We start from the raw sequence: 22,075 nt of genomic DNA, 5'->3' as shown, positions 1-22,075 counted from the left end.
GAGTGCCGCCAAGGGTCATAAGTGGCTTTTACTTTTATAATTGGCTTTTGTGTCGATCACTAGTTCCGTTGGTCTAGTATTTAACATTATATTATATAAAAATATTATTTATATATTAAAATTAATTATTAAAATTAGTCATTAATATATTTGTATGTAAATATATGTATAATTTAATTTATTTTTAATATATATTTATATTCTACCATGCATTTTATATTGATGACTGACTTTGATAACTGATTTTAATATATACGTAACATAACTCTTCATTAAAAATGTGTGATTCATTGTCTAAAGTTTTTGCAATAGAGTTATCCGTGGGGTTAGAAATACTGGAAATTTTGAAGAGATAATATTAGTGGTAATAAGTTTCATTATAAGTACAGTTCCATTATTTTTAATGGCTCAAAATTATCCAGAAGACTATCTTAAAGTTCACAATGATGCACGTGCAAACGTTGAAGTCCAACTATTGAAGTGGGTCAAAGAATTGGAAGATCATGTTCGTAAATTTCTGATTAAATATGCTGCAAGCTGTAAATTAGGAAGTGGTTTTCTTCCTATTAAATTTAGCAGACTTTCTATACAAAGTTCACGACTTATGACTGGAGCAGATGCTGTGACTCTTTGGGTGAAAACGAAAAAAAATTATGATTACAAATCCAACTCTTGTACTGATAAGAATAATTATACTTGCACTCCCTATGTTAAAATTGTTTGGGGTGGAACTACTTCACTAGGTTGTGCGAGAATCAGATGTCACGATATCAAAAAAGGCATTCTTATTAGTTGTTATTATTTTCCTCGACACCACTTTCCAGCTCAACGTCCTTATATATTACCAAACATTTCTGATACCAAGTAATGTCTGAGAGAAAAAAAGAAAATGTCAGAATTTAAAGAATGTAATGAATTAGTCTTACATTAAAAAAAATAAAGAATGATGAAGAGTTTATAAAATGAGAGGCTCATTAATTTATATATTTTTAAAATTTTAAATCAGAGGTGATGTCTTCTCATTTTATATCTTCTTCAAAATTTTTGGCTTTTTTTGTTAATTTATTTTTAGTACAATATGATTAAGTTGTTGGTCTTACATAATATATAAGTTTGCCAAAGCTGATTTGCCTTATCTATACGTATTATATATGTCATTATCTTTAATTTTTATGTAATAATATTTTTTTTTCTATTTAAAAAGTATGTGATTAGTAGCTAATGAGTTATAATTCAAAGGTTATAGTCTCTCTATACTCACCTAAGAGATCGCAGTTTCGAGCCTTCCCATTTTTTGTTAAATAAAAAAGTTTGCGATTAATATTAATTATCAATTAAAGTACTCATCTTCATGGTGATGTACGTCCTCGATTTGTTTGACACTAATCAATTTAAAAATAAAAAATATTATTGTTTCTGCAAAAAAGTTTTCACTACATAAAGTTAAAACATCAGTTTCACAAAAACTAAAATAATTGGAATCAAACTTGATCCTCAGGTATGTCTAAGCCTGTGTATACTCTATTGAGACAAAAATCTCATAAAAACATCTCTAACTTTCAAATCTAATACATTGACTTGTTTATGAATATAGTGTTTTGCTTAATGATGAAGAAAAAGAGAAAAAATGTCAAAATTTTTACGTAATTAAAATATGTATTCAGACTCTCACTAATAAAATTAATTTTTATTGAGTTTGAACTAATTTAATTAAAATTAATTATCAAAAAGATTTGAATACATAACATGATTCTACGATTATAATAGTAATTAGATTATATTTAATACTAAAAAAATAATATGAATTTATTTTGCACGTCTCAAAGCGCCAAATATACTGGAAAACAAACGGTAAGTAATTTTATTATTTTAATCTAAAAAAACATTAAAAGACATCATAACACAAAAGCAAAATGCTGATAATTCCATGACTATGATGTGCTATGTGAAGGTAGCTGCTTCCTTTTTCTTTTTTTTTTCGGTAGTTAGCGTATAATTCTTTCTGGGCCTTGGCCCTTTTTCTCTGATTGTAAAGGTTGTTTAAAAAAAGGCCCAAATTTAAACAAAAAAGGCTTAATTTCTCCAGTCCCAAAAAAAGATTAACTTCTACGGCTAACACAACTCTCCATGACCAAAAACAACCTAAACTGTTTAAAACTTTATACAAAACTGGATTTTATCTATGACAAAAAATAAAACCTAGATTTTAATCCCGCCTTGTGCATGCAGTAACACATTGATCAGCGACGGACCTTTAAATAAAGCTCAGATCCGCGACGAATTAGTCCTTGACCTGTCGGATTAGGAAATACCATGGACAACAAAAAAAAATCTTGAGAACACAATCTTAAAGAAAAACATTGGATTCAATGCAACGAATTTTGAGGTGAAAAAAAGGCTTATGATCCGACAAAAAAAAAAATAGATCCTCCCAAAAAAAAAAGAAGAAAATGAGGAAGAAGGGAGCAATTGATATCATTTTCACAAAAAATTTTTGATCATAAAAAGTGAATTTCTCTTATTTAGTATTTATTAATTGTTATTTAACTATTTTTTTTTTACCAAATATTTTGGTTTGGATATATAGTTACATTAATTATGCCTCGTTACTTTTTGCTTAATTTTAGAGCAATGTGAAGATGATTATATTAGTTTTTATACATTGTGTAAACACCTATTTTATCATCATCATTACTCTTACCATAATAATATTCTAACTTATCTTTTACTCTTAAATTGAATTAAGAAGTGTTCCTAATAAACAACTTAATTTTAGTTATCTATATACAACACAACTTCTAGCTAGTTTCACTTTCAAAGTATTATTAACTGCCTACTCAAAGAAACTCTGTTCTTTCTCATTCATCATCTTTTATAAACAATGGGAATAAAAACAAAACAACCACCATGCTCATAAGTGAACTTTTTCTAGAAGTTTTCTCTCAAAGAATGGTTACTTTCTCTCTTTGTCAAATGCATAAATATTATAGTTGTTTAAAAGATAAAAAATATACAAAAATATTTGGTAACAAAAATTAATTAGTAAAAAACAATCAGAATTCATTTTATTTAGTATTTATTAGTTATTATAATAATTAATAATTACTAAATAAGATAAGTTCTAATTCTCTAATATTATCGAAAATATATAAAATAGGTTTGGTAGACTAGTCTTAGGGCTTATCCAATGTTTCTTTGTATAAGAAATTATGAAGGCCAACTGTGATATGCTCTATCATAATAACAATAAATTATTGTTATAGGTTTGCTTGGTTTTATTTGAAAATTTTTGAACTGCCATAGAGGGAAGAAGTGGTCCTAATAACATAATTGTATATATATACATTATTATTTTATATATACATTATTCAATATCTTTATGATACTGTGCCAAATGTCCATCTTGCATTCCATAAATATAAAAAAACAAGATCTGTCATCTTTTGCAGTTTCATGAATTTCTTAGAAGAACCAATAGGGATTCAAAACAAGTTGGTGTGTGTCCCATCTAAAAGTAGAGTGGTTTAATTTCATTTTCCTATATATGAATTTAATTTGTATGTTGTGGCCATTTACTTCACCTTATATTCAAGTTCCATGTGTAGTAATCATTTCTGTTCATGAAATTTTTGTGTGTATATATATTTATATTGGTTAAATAACTGCCTTTTTTTTTATTATTTTTAATGAATTTAAAAAATAAATAAGACACTTATTTAGAAAATGAAAAAAAGGAAAAAATTTAGTAGATGATTTTGTTATACTTAATTAAACCGCCACTACTACTTCATAATTAATGTGAATGCATGCATGCATGCATGTGTATGTAATAATTTTTTGCAAGAATAATTGAAAATATGGTGTGATCTCCAAAATAAATAAATATCAAAGTATTTTAATTTCTTTTAATTTTGTCGTGATGACTATTGATTATTGAGTCACTTTATTATTATTCTTATTTAAAACATTTAAGCAATTGATAATGTATGTAGGTTTTTTTCCCTCTCATTAATATATATAAAAAGGTTCTAATTAACTCTCTTGTTTTTAATTGTATTATTTTCAAAGTCTTTTCTTATACGAAATTACGAAATAACTAAATTGGTCTCTAATATATATTCTGGTTGTTATTAACGACCAATTTTGTGGATCGCTAAAATCGACTACTGAATATAATTTAACGACCGATTTAGTAATTAATTTTTCTTATCCTAAAAATTTTAACTCAATCACTATTAGCAACTAATTTTTTCGGTCATTAAAAGTGATTGTTATTCTAATAATTTATTGTAGTATTCTAAATGATATAAATGTAAGCCTTTTTTCTTTCCATATATTGATAGTTAATTAGAATTAATTATTATCTTTCAGAAAGTTTACAATAATAATATTAATTTAAAAACAAAATTCTTTTGGCAGTAAATAGCAATTATATTTCTTGGCATACAATAAATTTTCATTCTATATATATTATGAAAACAATGCACCTTTAACCTAACTAATTTAATCACCTAATAATTATGATGCATTGGTTTCTAAATTTTATTATTACTCTTGCATACATTTTCATGACAGATCTACCCCAAGCTTATAAAACTAAAAATATACAAATTTAATTTTAATATACTAATAGTATATATAAAATATTTTACATAATCATATAATTATCATAATTATTTTTGCTAATATAACATTATATGATTATTGAATATGTGTGTAAAACAATTTTACGCTCACAATATATTAAAATTATGGATTAGTATCATGATAATAATATAAATATATAGATTCCATGTACCATGTTTATTATTACTCTCGTTAGGTGCTACTTGAGAATATTAGCTATCACTATCTTCTTCTCTCTCTTATTTGTTCTATTATGAGCTGTAGACAAAGACTATTCTTTCATTGTTTTTTGTTTTTTGTTTTCCTCTGCTCAATGGATAGAATTTGTAACAAACTATTGATTGATCAATAATTGATCATTACTATTACACCCATCCAACAACAACTCATCACTGTTCAACTCCTCAACAAATTAAACTTTGGTGAAATGAGTCATCTTGGTTAATTATAGAATATAAAATATAAAATACAATTAGTTCGATAATACTTAAGTAGTAAAATTTACTAATGATATAATTTATTCGAATATGCTAATTTAACTCATGTATGTTATCAAAAGAATTCTATCATGCATCGTCAACAATATTATATTCAACCAGCTGCCATTTTATTTTATTTTATTTCGTTAGAGTATAACTAACAAATAATAGTTAATTTAATAGACATCTTAATTACAACTGGTCTATAGAATTTAAAAACTATTTTTATTTTATTAAAATTTGAAGAGTTCAATAGTTTGGTCCAAACTCCAAATAATCTTAGCCATTGAAATGACATTTGCCACCGCGTGGACCAACGAACCTATTTTAGTAATTTTATTTTTGTATTTTGTACTTTCTACTAAAATCAACTTACGAATCTACGAATCTACGACATGTTCTCATTTTTGTTTTTTCAATTTTTTTTTCCGTTATAAATGGTCGGTCATAGTCAAATAAATGAAATAATTACTATTAACAAGCCATTTTTCTAAACGAAAGATTATGAAAAGATAAAAATTCAGGTAAATTCGACTTGAAGTTGATATCTGAGAGCCGTTAGATAAATATTTAGTCAAATCAATCAAATTATTTAATAATTTTCAGATATCAACTTCATGTGAAGTCAACTATACTTGAGTTTTCACCTTATAAAAATGAGTTTGTTCTTATTTAAGAGATGCGCATCTTAGCATAATATTGTTTGGTATAAGATACATTATGTGTGAAAAAAAAAGACACAATACAAGCATGCCCTTTGTATTTTGTTGAATATTGAATATTGAATTTCATATAAATTCACGTTAATGGTATACCATATATTTTAAACTGCATTTTAAATAATAAACCGTTACGTAAGACTTTAAGATTGTTCCTTCGATGAAAATAACAACAATTCAATTACCAATAATAATAAAATAATCTTTCATAGCCTATTTCTCATTTACTACTAAAAAATAGTTTATTATAAATAAATTTTAGGAATGAAGGCAGATCGTGCATCAAAATTATCGACAGAAAATTAAAAAAAATTTCAATTTTTGTTAACAACACAATCATTCCTAAATAATTGTATTGGTTACAAGATAATTTATGCAAAATTATTATAAACAAAAAATTTATCAAAAATAAAAAAATTGACCAAATATATACGTCAATTATAAAAGAAAAAATTTCGGTAAAATAACAGATATCTACATTACTATTAAAATTTAGTAAAAATTTAGGTGCAGTTAATTTCACATAAAGTTGATAATTGAGAGACGTTAAATGATTTAATTGATTTGACTAAATTTTTATCTAAAAACTTTTAATTATTAGGTGAAAACTCAGGTGCAATCGACTTAACGTGAAATTGATAACTAAGAGTCGTTAGATGATTTGACTGATTTGACTAAATTTTTATTTAAAAACTTTTAATTATTAGGTGAAAACTCAGGTACAATCGATTTCACGTGAAATTGATAATTAAGAGTCGTTAGATGATTTAACTGATTTGACTAAATTTTCATCTAATGCTTCTCAATTATCAACTTCATTCATATGTAGTCAATTACATATTTTTACCTAATTATTAACTTCAAGTAAAATTGACTACATAAACTTTTATTTTTTACTGTAAAATAAAATTCGTCGATAAATTTATGGTAATCTACTTTTTTCTGATAATTATGAGAGTATTATGAGGCAATGAATTGAAAAATGGAATGGATTCAAAGTTCAAATCCAGATCAAGGGTCAATTATTGGATAATAATAATAAATGTGACGTAAGAGTGGGTTCTTCTTGTCATTGAGGCAATGAATTATTCGCTTTCATTCACATACATAACGCATTCAATTTGCTTTCTTTCACTCTCATTATGTCTCCATTTTCCACTATTTCCAAATAAACCTTTCAATTTTATTAAAGTGACTTGGTCCCCACGAAAGCAATAATCCCTAGTATAATCCTACTTTCATGTACAATTACCACAATACCCCAATGCAGATGTGGCATGACATAACAATTTAACTTTAATTTGGCGCAGTGTTTCTTCAAATTTGATATTTAGTTATTTACTTTTAGTTTGCATGTTTAGTAGCAGGTAGAAACTCAGGTGCAGTCGACTTTACGTGAATTTCTACTTTAATTTTTTCGTGAATTTCTACTTTAATTATTATAAAAAATTAGTTACTAAATTAATCATTATATATTTATATATATTTAAATATATTATTTTATACAAATAATTTATATGCAATTTTATTAGTTCATATATTAGTTATCATTATTATATATAAATAAAAAAAATTATATTTTGAAGAGAATTTTTCTGTGGGTGATGGGAATTAGAAATGGAACATAGAATATACCATTTTTTTCTGTTTTTCAGTTTTTCAGTTTTTTCAAAAGTGTCTGTAGCATGTTAGGACAAGTCACTTGTTAACCATACCCTCACCATTTTCGTTAGCTTCAGCATAATTATCCAAGGGCAAAACCGTCATTTAAACACCACATGCAACCTTTTATATTGTCTTTCTTCTACGGTGTACTCGCCTTCCAATCTCTTGGGTTCCAAATTCATTTTCTTCTTTCCCATTTGCCGATTCAACCTCTCTTCTCCCCCCCTTTAGATCGAAAGGCCAAATTCATAATTCAAATTCTGGAAATTTCCATTCTTTCCAATCATTTAACGAAAACCCCCAAAAAAATTCGCTGAAAAAAAACATTTTTAATGTAAATTTTGTAACAAAGAGTTGTGGAAAAATAAAACCCCCCAAATTATTATTAAAAAAAAAAACGGATTTTGCTTATTTGTTTCATCAAATTGGATTGTTTGCGCAAGTGGGTTGTTGAATTTGAGGAAGAAGAATTGTGGGCAGAGGAGAATTTTCTAAATTTGTGGAGTGCGATAGAGGCTTTTTGTTGCGTGCTGCAGAGGTTTTGAATTGTTGCGTTTTGGGTTTCTGAATTGGTGACGAAACGGTGACGTTTTGAATTTTGTGGAGAGAAGAAGCAAAAGCTGGGGACTTTTGATAGCCAAAACGACGCCGTTGGCGTTGGAGGAATGGATTGCAGGGTGTGTGTCGCCGCCCCTCTCGATTTGTGGGTCAACGGTCGTGGTGGTGGTGGTGGTGGTGGAGGTTTCAGCCATGAGAGCGAACACGATTTGGCTATGATGGTTAGTGATTTCTTAGAGAATGGTAGCAGTGGACCTGACTCTTGGTGCAGCAGTGATAGTGATTCTGGTCTCTCTGATTTTGCTCATCTCTCAGACAAGATTCAGGTTTGTAATTATGAACTACTTAACCCTCTTTCATCACTTGATTAAATTTTATTATTATTATTATTATTATTATTGTTCTGCAAATTAAAATTGTTTCAATAGCACCTTTAAAGTTGATTAGTTGGATGTTGAGCCTTTAATTTTTCAAGTTGCTAGTTCTATTATAGGCTTTAGGTTAGCACAGGGTAGGGATGAATATGATCATGGTCTAGTTTGTACCTTGAAATGATAACCTTTTAGTCCTATCATGATCTGAATAGAGAATCTAGCTTCATTAGGGAACCATAATCTTCTCTAAATTCTAAATCATTCACATATTTACTCTCATGTTTACTTATATTATGAGTTGAAATTGTTCTCATTTCTAAGATATAGTGTTAATTCTCGGATATTTCATTGTTTGTTGACTTTGGTTTTCGCTCTTTAAACCGACTGATTGATTTGCTTGTATGTAATAATTGATGCATTTGCATAGTTGGACTGGCTATTGCAATATTTTTCCTTGTGAGTTGTAGAACAAGAGTATCCTTTGTCATGTTTTGCATTGGCCAAGACACTCCCTCCATGTTAAATAATTATTTCATCTTTGTTTCTGGCTGAATGTTCTACGGCTGGGAGCACCTTTCCTTTTATCACTAGGTCAAATCCCTTGGGTTATGTTTCTGTTAGTAGGTTGTTTTATCTTCACCTTCAGCTTGTTGTGTATACACGAGCATGAACTGATTGCATGTTCTTTTGGTATATTTTGACTTGGTCTATGTTCAGTTAGTATGTTTATAAATTTTAAAAGTAGTATTAAGATGAAAACTCAGGTGCAGTAGCTGAGAGCCGGTAAATGACAATTTAGTCAAGCTTGTCAAATCATTTAATGACTCTCAGCTATCAACTTCACATGAAGTTAACTATACCTGAGTTTCTACCTAGTATTAATTAGCATAGTATGTTTGTTTTTTCGTCGGAAACTCTGAACCATTGATTATTTGGGCAGGAATTTCTCTTTTAGCTTTTATCCAATCCTTGGTATGGGGTTTTCTAAACAGAAAACAAAGAAATGAAAGAATGCTATTAGAGTATATGTTAATGGCTAAGCACTGTCTACTTTTATTTTACAATACAAAGTTGCAGGCTTTTATTTATTCCTTAATGACTTTTTTTGTCCCTGGCTTTAGTTTTATTTATTTACTGGTGACATTCATTACCTCCTTAAGTTGAGTTGTGTTATCTTTATCACTGAGGTCTGTGATATTGGGGACCCTTTTTTGTATCTGAAACACATTGAGAGATAAAGGAAACAAAAAGGAAATACAGAAATTTTGAATGCTGATAATGTGAATTGCCTTTCTATAATATTACTGTGTCGGTAAATACTTTTCTTCTAATCATCTACTTTGGGACGTTGAAAACCATAATGGGATTAAACTTGGTTGTTCAATTTATTTATAAACTATAATTTTAACAGTTCCCTTGATTGTGGATTATGTCTCTTGATGCAGAAGTGTAAACTTTCGGTGACTCAGCATGAGAGTGACTTGTTTTCAGCTGTTCATAGTCTCATACGATCAATGAATGAGAGCAACCTTCAAGGTATGAATTCCGGTCCATGCTATGCTAGCTGTATCAGGTTTTATCTTGTGAAGCTCATGAAGCTTAGCGGATATGATGCTGGTGTTTGTGCATCCAAATGGCAGGCTAGTGGCAAGGTCCCAGGAGGTATGTCATTTTATATTTTTCTGACTTTTATGATTCTACTTGCCCCGAATTCATTGCTGTATGTTTTCTCAGACATGTTCTTGGTTGATAATTTGCGCATCTTAACTTGTCGCGCAGGTGATCATGAATATATTGATGTGGTGGTCAACAATAACTCTGGAAGCTCAGAGCGATTGATTATTGACATTGATTTCCGAAGCCACTTTGAAATAGCTAGAGCTGTCGATTCCTACGATAGGTTACTGAAATCGCTTCCTGTTGTTTATGTGGGTTCCTTTGCCAGGCTAAAGCAACTTCTTGGAATAATGGAAGAAGCTACTAGATCCTCTTTGAAGCAGAATTCTATGCCTCTTCCGCCATGGAGATCTTTAGCATATTTGCAAGCGAAATGGCTGTCGCCTTATGAAAGATACACACATTCGGAAGGAAACAACAATGACAGTAATAACATCAATGATGCAACTTGCTTCAACCACAACCAATGCTGCGGATATCTGAGGAGACTACAGTCTTGTCTTCAGTCAGGATTGGAAGCCGAGCGGATGCTGAAGGCTCGAAACAGCGAAAGTAACCGGAGAATGAAACACGATAGGTGGAGGCACTCCCTGCTAAGGCCTGTTTGACACATGTACAGCTTTTGACTCCGAAGTTTGGAGGAGACTGAGTGAACAGAAACCAATTTTTTGCGGCTTTTTTCTCTTTTCCCTTCACAAAATATTCAACTAGTTTCCTAATAAGTGTGATCCACCACAATTGCCAGGTTCATATAGCTCTACACATTACCTGCAATAAGCCATCTTATAATCCATAATTCTCTTTTACTTTTTTTTTTCTTTTCCTTTTGGTGTTTGATGTATAACACGAAGTTTATGTTTCGATTTGGTGCCCAGTTATAGTCCATGGAATTGAGTCTTTTTAAACTGTACCTGAAGCACAGTACTGGGTTTCCTCCCATATCTCATAATTGATTCCTCACCTCGTATTTGTTTGGTGTAGGAAGATTTTGTCTCTTATTATACTTTAATTTATATATTTTTATGATTATATTGAGTTGTGAACAAGTTTGTTTGCCATTTTGTTATGACTGTATTCTAGGATGCACCTTTTTAAGATGTATCATGAATTCATGATAATGACTCTATTTTCTTACATTTTTAAGACGAGTTTTTTTATTAGTTTGACAGAAGAATAATCCATCACCTTTTCTAATTTATTGGCCACAATTTTTTGACATGGTTTTGAGCTTTTCGGCCATTTTAATTGCTAGTTGGCCTTGGTCAATGGAAAAAGAAAAACGGAGCACCTAATAATGTATCTTTACATACCAAAAACTACGAGAGCTTCCCTTTTATTATAGGATGACGGCGAAATCGTACCATTAGAGTTTTAATTTTCATGCTTTTTCAGTTCAGAGAAAATTACAATAGGATTTTTCTAGTCTTTTCTTCTCGAAAAGAAGAACTTTAATATTTTCTTTTACTTTCTACAAGGACCAGAAGATTGGATCTAGTCGTAAGAAGAATAAAATACTTGGTTGATAAATAATTCACTTCTTGGTTTTCGACTCCTCAGTTACTACGAATGTCCCCGATCAATGCAATGGGGTGTGTCTATTTATCAATCTCTTGACTTGTAATGGGAACATGTTTGAAAAAGGATCTTAGAGTGTCTAAAGTGGGGCTAATAGAGTCTTTTAATGCCTTCTTTTTTCTTTTCATCGAAATTTTTTCACAAAGATTTATCATAGATTTGCCATGATAAGGAAAAAAGGGGAACAAGCACACTTGGAAAGCGCAATACAGCGGATTGTTTTTTTTTTTTGAAAGGAAGAGCTCAACACAACAAGTGGAGCATAGACGAAAGCCACAAAATAAGAGAAAATGTTATAAAAATAAGACTAAAGATACCCCCTGTCATCTTCGGCATTGCCATCAACAACAGAAAGGATCCACACCTATCCATTCCTTATAGTTCATGGAGGACTGATAGATGATATCCTCAACCCCTTTTCCTGTATTCTGGAAGATCCGCCTATTTCTTTCCAACCAAATATTCCAGATAATGGTACAGAAGCATACCATCCACCTCTTTCGCTCCTGTTTACTAGCTGATAACTCTGTCCAGCTTTGGAAGTGCTCCTTTAGCGTTCCCGGGCACGACCATTGCCTTCCAACAAATGCCAGCCATGCACACCACACCTGCCAAGAGAATGGACAACCAAGAAACAAGTGGTATCCAGATTCAGCACTTTCATTACACAACACACAGACAACGTCCTCCTGATTAACCACCCCCATCCGACTCAGCCTCTCCTTCGTATTGACCCTTCCTACCAATACAAACCATATGAATAATTCAACTCTAGGTGGGACTAAACCCTTCCAAACTGTTCTAGTAAAGCTATAGCTCGCCACATCCTCTGGAATCATTTCCACCTGCATAACCTGCACGAAGGAGTTAGTAGAAAATACACCATGTTTATCAAATTTCCACACAACTCTGTCCTCTCTCCCATATACTAGATTAACCAGTCTTAGTGTTTCATACAACTGGTTCACTAAGTCCAACTCCCATTGGAATAGCTCGCGCCTCCATTGGAAGTTCCATATCCACTCTAACCCGTCCCAGAACCCACAATCCCCTATGACGGATCCTCTTTGGTTTGAAACTGAGAAGAGCCTTGGAAAGAGATCTTTCAGGGTCCCATCACGCAGCCATACATCCTCCCAGAACCGAGTTCTCCTCCCATCCCCAATCTCCATAGACAGTCCATTGATCATTTTCTGTTTCAGTCGTTGATCCTTGAACTGCAGTTGGCATATATCCTTCCATGGCCCCCCCCCCGGGTAGGTAGCACCTGGGAGGACAACATCACATTAGGGGTAATATTGTTACAAGAGCAAACCACCTTCTTCCATAAGGGGCAGTCCTCTTTTGAAAATCGCCACCACCACTTAAAGAGAAGGGCTGTGTTACGCACCATGGCATCTCCAACTCCTAGCCCCCCTAGCTTTTTAGGGGTTTGCACCACCTCCCACCTAACCATTGCCATACCAAACCTACCATCCTCCTTACTCCATAGGAACCTTCTCTGTAGGGAGATCAGCTTTTCTGCAACAGCCTTTGGCATTTTATACAAACTTAAATAATAGACTGGCAAGCTGTTCAAAACAAATTTAATCAGCACCAGCTTACCAGCTTTATTTAGAACCTTAGCCTTCCAAATGCTCAGCTTTTGCTCCACTTTTTCTAAAATGGGCTTCCAAGTCTTTACCAACTTCGGGTTCGCTCCTAGCTGGATCCCCAAGTATTTCACCGGAAGGGAGGCCACCTTACACCCCAGCACTCTAGCCATGCTTTGTATCCACTGATCATCACAATTAACAGGAATCAGGCTAGACTTATCAAAATTAATACTCAGCCCTGACATGAGTTCAAAGCAGCGCAGGATCCTCCTGTAATTCTTTATGGTTTCTTCCTCCGGGGGACAGAATAGAACAGTATCATCCGCAAACTGGAGATGTGACAGCTCGACGTGATCTCTACCCACCAATAACGGCGATAGTCGCCCATTTCTCACCGCCTCCCTGAACATCCTATGCAGAACATCAGCGACCAGAACAAATAGGAATGGAGACAAAGGATCCCCCTGTCGCAAACCTCTTTCCATCTTGAATGGCTTTGTAGGCGATCCGTTTATCAATACTGACATAGAGCTCGTACTTAAGCACTCCATAATCCAATTCCTCCATCTTTGTCCAAAACCCATCTTTTGCATCACAAAATCCACAAAGCTCCACCTGACTTTATCGTATGCTTTCTGAAAATCTAGCTTTATTATTACCCCTTCCTTTTTTGCTGCTTTCATCCATTGAACAGTTTCGCAAGCTATAAGCGCCCCATCATGAATCTTCCTTCCTTTGACAAAAGCACTCTGAGTCTCCCCAACCAGTCGTGGCATGATTGCTCGCATCCTCCTAACCAGTATTTTGGAGATGACTTTATACACACAACCAACCATACTGATCGGTCTCAGGTCTTTAATTTCCTTTGCACCAGTGAACTTCGGGGCCAGCGCCACCCACGTAAGATTCGCATCTGCCGGTAGCTTGGAAGTCGAGAAAAAATTCATCACCGCCTCTGTGAAATCAGCGCCAATTTCAGTCCAACACCTCTTTATAAAGTTCATATTATACCCATCACTTCCTGGAGCTTTGCTTGAGTCACAATCCCACACCGCTTCTTTAATCTCCTCAGGAGTCGGTTGCACCTCTAGAGCCAAAGCATCATCTTCATCAATCATTTCCACTAATCCGTCCCTAAATCCCACCAAGGGAGACGCTTTCTGATGATACAAATCCTTGTAGAAGTCTCTAATCGCAATCTTGATTCGAGCTTGATTCCTTACCATTCTTCCATTAATGAGCAACGCATCAATCCTGTTGTTTCTCCTTCTTGCAGAGGCTAGATTGTGGAAGTACCTTGTATTCTTATCAATATCCTTCGCATGTCTAGATCGCGACATTTGCTTCCAATGTAGCTCCTTCCTTACATACCACTTCTCACAGCAAGTCACTAGTGCCTTTCTTCTTGCCTCCATTGTTCCATCATAAACACCATCACCCACCATATCATCAATCTTCTTGATCTCTTCCTCAAACTTCGTGATTTTGTTGTCCATTTCTCCAAAATTGTCTTTATGCCATCTTCCAAGAGGAACTGTCAGAGCCTTCAATTTATCTGTGAATTGTGCCTCACCTAGGCCTCTCCATTCATCTTTGACCATCCTCAGGAACCCTTCATGTGTGAACCATGAGTCAAGACTTCTGAAAGGCCTTGGTCTATCTCTCTGCCTCATACCTTCCACTATAATTGGGCAATGATCAGACAAACCCCTTGGACCCCCTCGTATCCGAATCTCTGGAAAACTTTCAATCCATTCTAAGCTCACCAAAACCCTATCAATACGGCTGCAGGAACTACCTCTGAACCATGTGAATTTACGGTCTGTGATTGGCAAGTCCACCATACCCATGTCATTTATCCAACTCTTGAAGTCTTCGGCTGACAGGGATAAGCTATCTGCACCCCTTCTCTCTTCCACCTGTACAATTTCATTAAAGTCCCCCATGAAACAGCAGGGAACCTGGCATAGACCGGCTATGTAGCTTAGCTCCTCCCATACAACAAGTTTCTCAGTTCTATTATGCGCCCCATACACCAAAATAAAAGCACAAGTAAAATTATATTTCAACAACTCCCCTTCAACACATAACCATCTCTCCCCTTTGTGTGTTCTTCTTAATTTAAAAAAATCCTCATCCCATATTAACAGCAACCCACCAGATGCACCATTAGATTCCACAAAATCCCATCCTGCACAACTAATCCCCCAAATTTTTTGTACATCAAATTTAGTCACTAATTGTCTTTTCGTCTCTACCAGGCCTAACATGTTTAATCTAAACTTCATTTTCAAGTCCTTTATCATCCTCAGCTTTCCATCCCCCCTCAACCCCCTAATATTCCAAGAGCTAAAATTCATTTCAATAAATTATTGCACACCTTTTTATGGGTTTTGGGTCTGCTCCGCCTCGCTTTTGCTTTTTGTTTCGCCAATCTTTTTTTCCGAGCAATTTCTTCATTTTGCTGCTGAAGGATGGCCATAATGTCCTCTTCTTCGTCATACAACACAGCTCCTGACTCAGTTGCTAGTTCCCAAGTTCTTTTGTTTTCTAACAGCTGTTCCTCCAATGTGGTATCCTCATTGTCACTGGCTTCAGCATGCTTGGCTTGAGTTTCGTCCTCCAATTCACCCTCCTCTTCTTCATAATCCTCTGCTTTATTATAGGTTGTTAATTTGCTCTCCATACAGGCTTTCGTACTCTCCCCAGTCTTCCCAACCACTTCACCCTGTTCACTATTGTATTCGTCGTCCTTGCCTTGACTGTTGTTGTTATTGTATTCCGAGTCCGCTCCTTCTGTCCGCCCGCTAGCCCCTCCTACATGATTATCCATTCTGTCTCCTTCCTCCTCCACCATGTGTCTCTCCGGCCGAGGGTCATTACTTCCGTCAGCCCGTCTCATGTCCAATACGTCACATTGAGAACTTTGGCTATCGTCCGGCTGGCTTTCAAGCGTTACCGGTCCCGCCGCACTCCCTTGCCGATCTGCCCGCGCTACCCCCTTGCTCCAATTCACGTGGTTCGTATTGGGTGAGGGACATCTCACAGGTGCTGAACCAGCGGGCATGCTTCGTCCCTCAACCGTCCCTGGTCGTGCTTCCCGTGGCCTTGGTGTCACAGCCCTCAGCTCGCTGCGGCTTCCATGCATTGCCGTTTCCTCTTGGGGTGCGCGGATCCCTAGCACACAACCAGATCTCTGCTTTGCTTCCTGCAGGACCGCGCCATGATGGACCCGACCCGAACGCATCCCCTCAAGCCCAAGTTCATCATCCGCAGCGCTAGTGTGTTGGCTCCCTTTGGGCCACATCTCTGCAAGGCCCAGTGAAACATTATTGTTGTTATAACTCTGAATGGGCCTCCTTGCGTGTACCACTATGTCTCGGTTCACTCCTTCCCTTCCTGGCCCATAATTTTTGCAACCATAATCCCATGACACGGTCGTTTCAGAATCTGCCTCATCATTTCCCATAAAATCTGCCATGCCTTTATGATTATTTTTATTAGGTTGATAAGTTACCAACTTGGCTTGATTGTGTCTTAAATTGTCATAACTCCACTCGTTCAAAATTATTTCTGAATTTACCATTCTACCCTCATCTTCTACCTCTTCGCGCCTCACGCCGATTACTTCCGCTGCCTGATCTGCACTGCTCCCCTTACCACCCCTCATTATTTCCACCGTAGCTTCTCCTCCATATGTTTCACGACCTACCTCCTTTACCAATATGTCAAAGCCACTAGTGCCTATTGTAACATGGATCCATTCTTTGATCACGTCCATTACACATGTATCAATTTGTACACGGCCGACACTAAAGGAGGTGCACGATTCTGTTTCATTATCACAACCAATCACCTCACCCCATTGACTACCTATTAGCCCGAAAGTATCCACAGACCATGCATGTAAAGGCACCCCAAAACACTCTAGCCACACCCTCCGAGTTTCGCTTCTCTCCGACTCATCCCACCTCCATACACTGTGGAATAACTGCAATAGGCTATTCATATTGAAGGTGTACGCCTCTTCTGCATTCAAGAGGCTGTCAAAGGTCAACAGAGCTTTGTAAGCACCCATTTCTCTCACCTGGATCACATGGGGAAAACTTCTCGCAACCGCTTCCTTCAATGCTCTGAAATCAATAGCCTTCGTCGTTCCCCCAACTAGGCTTCGCTGCAACCATACCAGATTTTCATTTGCCACCGTTATTTCCAACTTCTTCGTCCACCCATTGCCATGTGGAACTTTAGCTATATTATCATTCGTCACAGCCTTGTTGAGTGTATTCCTATTTTCCGAAGTCTCCCCTCCTTCTTCTGGCACTTGTCGATCCATATCATCTCGAGTGTTAGTTCTTGGAGAGATTCTACTCGCGACCTTTGCGACAGTCGTTCTCCTATACTTAGCTTCTCCAACAAAGACAACTTTACCTCTCAATCTCATACGGTTCATCTCTGCTATAGCCTTCAAAGCCCCTCCTTTTGTGGTGTATCGTATGAACGCAAAGATGTATAAGCCCCCATTCTTTTCTTTTCTTGATAAGTAGATGTCGTTTATTCATCCAGTCCAATTAAATCGTTGAAACAACTCTTTCTTTGATATGTCTGATGGGAGATTATCTACGAAGATTGAGAAAGACTCGTTCTCCAATCGTCGATACTCATCTCGATTCCAAACTCTAGGATCCTTGACATGACCTATCGTTCTACCCTTCCCTGTGTTTCCCACCCACTCTCTCTCTCTAACTCTCTCTCTCATACTCTCTCTAACTTCTATATAGCAAAAATTACCAATACAGCGGATTGTTGTATGCTGCGTTTGGGAAGGATGAATCGCTCTAAAAAAAAATCTATTGATTCTTTCCCAATTAGTTAGATTAGACCGTATTTCATGAACAAGGTCTCTGATTTAAGTCTAGGATGGTCCAGTTGAACAAAAAAAAATAATGAAAGATTGACTCATGCTTCACTTAACTCGGAGAATTAGACAACTTTCAACTCTAAGCATTACAATATCATAACATTCGCTCACATTACATACTTATGTTCAATCTCTGCTACTCCTAAATTCTCATTATTTTTTTACCATTTTCGTTTGAGTCATGAGAAGAATTTTTTTTATTTTTTATTTTTTTTTTGAGAGAAAAACTCTTTTCGAGTCAAATGGATTACACCATTTTTTATTTTAGGCATTATAAATTTAGGCACACTATTTATTCACACACATTTAAGAGTTCTATCCATTATTTGATTATTGTGACGTTTAAACTCGAATGTAATATATTAAGAGGCATTACATTTTGTCACTCAACCAAATCTCTGCAAAAAAAAAAGGAAAAGTATAAGGTACCAACATATTATCTGCCAACTTCTGCCAACTCTTTTTTATAAAGAGACACATCTAGAAAATATATCTATAAAGACACTTTTATTAAACACAGTTATAAAAATAATATTTTTATTAAACACATCCATGAACACACTTTTATGAAATACAATTATAAATAAGAGTTGACAGAAGTTGGTAGATATGCTGTTGATAACGTAGCGAAACCGAAAAAAAAGACTCCTTAAAATACTTCCAAGAGGCCTATAATTAACTTGGCCCAAGATGGGTTTTAAGCCTTACAAATTCTAACAACCCAATACAAAAATATCTCCATAGGGTTATTTTATTCTTGAAATCCATAAACCTGAAAATTGGAGCCCAAAATTAGAGGAGTAAGACCCAATAAGATTGTGGAAACCGCGTAGCACCCACTGAGGGAAACAATAACAGCACGTGAAAACGCGTTCAATGAAACTCAGACCATGATGCTTCGAGAGTAGTAGTAGTAGTAGTAGTTTAGTACACACTACACACACACAAGAAAACTGAAAACAACAACAGCTTTCTTCGCTGGCATTAATCTGTCTCTATCCCTATCCATGTCTCTCACTTTTCTTCATGTCATAATTCGTACATAGAATACTACACGCGTCACCCTCATAACACTTTCCGTTTCCAACATTGGATACTTTTCATTAAAATATTATTATCATGGGAAAAATCCTAAGCAGTCCAGTCTTTTTCGCAATAGGAAACTCAACTCGTGAACTAGGAATATTAAGATTAAGATTTTTAAGATTGGATCCGTAATAAACTAATAATCTCACTGTGACAACTTTCTGGTACTGTAAAGAACTAGAGATTAGAGATTTAAAAAAAAAGTGTTTATTCTAATCAGACTCAAATTTGCACGGTAAAAGTAAAATTATTTCTGTACTACATTTATGCATAAATTAAATTAGCACGATTAGCATTTCATAGTCATTATTTTGATAAATTTAACATGTTTTTAGGGGTGAAATTAGAATAAATATTAGAGAGGAGCTAAAAATATTTACATAATAAAATAATATTAAAATAAATTTTTGAGGAAGATTAAACTAAAATTTACATATAATTTACATGTAAAAAATTAAAATTAGAAGGGCCATTGCCCCTTTGGTAGTATGTAACTCCACCCCCTGCATGTTTTGATCTAGAACTACTTACAGCATTTAAAAAAAATAGTTAGAAAAATGAGAGATTAAGAATTCTAATGATTAAATTAATTTAAAGTCGAAGAGATACAAAAATTAGAATTAAAAAAAATATATATATCTTAAAAATTTCAGAAGAATATTTATCTGATTCTTTCTTGATTTATGAGATGTATTTCGGATTTAGTCGTGTATATTTTTAAATGGATCATTTGTGTGCGACTTATCCAATTTAAAAGTTAAACCGTAATAGAAGATATTATTATTAAATAATTTAATTATAAATTTTTAAAAAATAGACAAAATTCGAAAATAAAAATCATAGAAAGTTATAAATAGATAATTATAAACTGGATGAAGATGGTTTTTGACGCTTTTTAATTTAACAAGACATGATGTCGTTGTCTTAGGAGGACTTTTGTTTCTTGAATATCCAGAATTGAAGTTGAATCTGATTCCAAATTAATGGTGTTTCCCCACCATATACATATAAGCATGGCGTGCCCCTACCTTGTGGTATTGCATTTTAACTTTGTTCCTTTCTTTTTCTCATATATTATTATTATTAACCTATTCATATAAATGGTTTTCTAGCCGTTCAAGCAAGGCTGCTATATGCCACACACCATTCAATCTTCAAACTTTTTAACTCTTTTTGGCTTTTACTTTTCTACCTCTGCCGTTATTACATTTTACAATTACACTCAATACGTATCGTTGAACGTTATGTACTGCTCTTAATATAATAGACTAAACCATTATTTAATTACTTGTATGTAGGGACGGATATAAGGGAGGGCGAGTGGCGGCCTCGGTCTCCCAATTTTTTTTAAGAGTAATAAGTTATTATGTATAATTTAATTTTTTTTAAAATATTTAATAATTAGTTTAGTATAAATAAAAATTCAGTCTAATTTAAATATTAATAATTTTTAATATCTAAAAAGTAAGTAACAATATTAAAGAAATCTGAAAAAGATATTATTACTAATATTTTTTAATTAAATAAAAAATTTCAAATATCATAGAGTGAATTCTTTTTCTTCTTGTAGCAGTCTTTTTTTATTCATTTGGTATTAATTCTCTCTGTTTCAACTGCTACAATTAAGAGATCTTTTTCAACTATGAAATATGTGTTATTGCCCCCCATAATATCATTTCTGGATCCGTCCCTGCTTGTATGTTATAATTTATTACTTTAGTAGTGAGTATTTTGTTCGATGTTATTATCAAGGTATGAATTGGGTTTTAATTTGTTGGTACAAGATACTTCTCTAATAATTTAAGGAAAAATATGGTAGTACTAGTATATAATCTTTCAAGCCCATACGATTTGACTCTAGTCAAATCCAGCTCAAACTTACCTTATTGAATCAAACTTTATTTCTGTGTACTTTCACTTTCTTTTTATTACCCCATAATCCGAGATTAATTAACCCATCACGAAGAGATGATTATTATCAACTATTTAATTGTGCCGTGAAATCCTTGTAATAAATCAATTCTATATTTATTGTTGCATCACGCTTTCAGTCTTTTATTCTTACAATCTTCAAAATGACAAAATAAAACCTAATTTTGTTTTTTGGTTATTTACATTATCCCTAAATCCGACAAGTTAAGAATTAATCCGTCGTGGATCTGAACTTCATTTAAGGGTCTGCTGCTAGTCAATAGGTTACTGCATATACAAGGTAGAATTCGAATCTTGACACTTGCTTAAGCGAATAAATAAGTTGATCACTTGATCCATCCAAGTTGATTAAATAAAATCTAATTTTACCAAAAGAATAAAAAGAAGGAAAATAAAATATCAAAAATTTAAATTAGGATTTAAATTAACAGTAACTTAATCTTTAGTCAAATTAAAAGATATAAAAAATACAGATTATATTTTTATTTCTATTTCTATAAATAATTGCCCCATACACGATTAGCCACATATTGTAAAGATACGCATATGAATATGATATCCGCATAACAATAAGCACACCACATTTATTCATCTACAAATTAATTACACGATGTGTCTTATTTTGACCAGTGATGTCCAAATATTATTTGTTATAAAAAATAAAAAAAGGAAGAAAAGAAAACACGTCAACTTGGTAAAGAGTAGAGACCCCAATTAATCTTCTAAGCTTAGCTTCATCTATAAATAACCGTAAATAACACAATACCGTTGGTTCTCTTTCTCAAACTCCAATATAAAACAAACACAAAAACAAAACAAATAACATCACAAAACAAAAGCTTAGAATAAAAAAAAAAAAAAAAACCCA

The 22,075-nt window shown here is 33.7% G+C and overlaps 1 protein-coding gene across 1 annotated transcript; it reads left to right on the top strand.

Moving 5' to 3' along the window:
* Positions 1 to 7,628: 7,628 nt before the first annotated feature.
* On the top strand, positions 7,629 to 11,127 carry LOC107486932 (uncharacterized). Its single transcript, XM_016107506.3, has 3 exons — positions 7,629 to 8,373; positions 9,867 to 10,083; positions 10,201 to 11,127. The coding sequence occupies exons 1-3, from the start codon at positions 8,155 to 8,157 to the stop codon at positions 10,704 to 10,706; spliced, it is 942 nt and encodes a 313-aa protein (XP_015962992.1). The 5' UTR covers positions 7,629 to 8,154; the 3' UTR covers positions 10,707 to 11,127.
* The last annotated feature ends 10,948 nt before the right edge of the window (positions 11,128 to 22,075 follow it).

Source organism: Arachis duranensis, chromosome 4 (genome assembly GCF_000817695.3).
Source record: "Arachis duranensis cultivar V14167 chromosome 4, aradu.V14167.gnm2.J7QH, whole genome shotgun sequence".
In the NCBI taxonomy this organism is placed as follows: Eukaryota; Viridiplantae; Streptophyta; class Magnoliopsida; order Fabales; family Fabaceae; genus Arachis; species Arachis duranensis.
This window is presented reverse-complemented; position numbering and strand designations above follow the sequence as displayed.

Bases quoted from the DNA above. Each gene is read 5' to 3' on its own strand.
- LOC107486932 (XM_016107506.3), top strand. From the start codon at position 8,155: ATGGATTGCAGGGTGTGTGTCGCCGCCCCTCTCGATTTGTGGGTCAAC. The intron at 8,374-9,866 runs GTTTGTAATTAT...CTCTTGATGCAG, and splicing joins ATCTCTCAGACAAGATTCAG to AAGTGTAAACTTTCGGTGAC. The intron at 10,084-10,200 runs GTATGTCATTTT...CTTGTCGCGCAG, and splicing joins TAGTGGCAAGGTCCCAGGAG to GTGATCATGAATATATTGAT.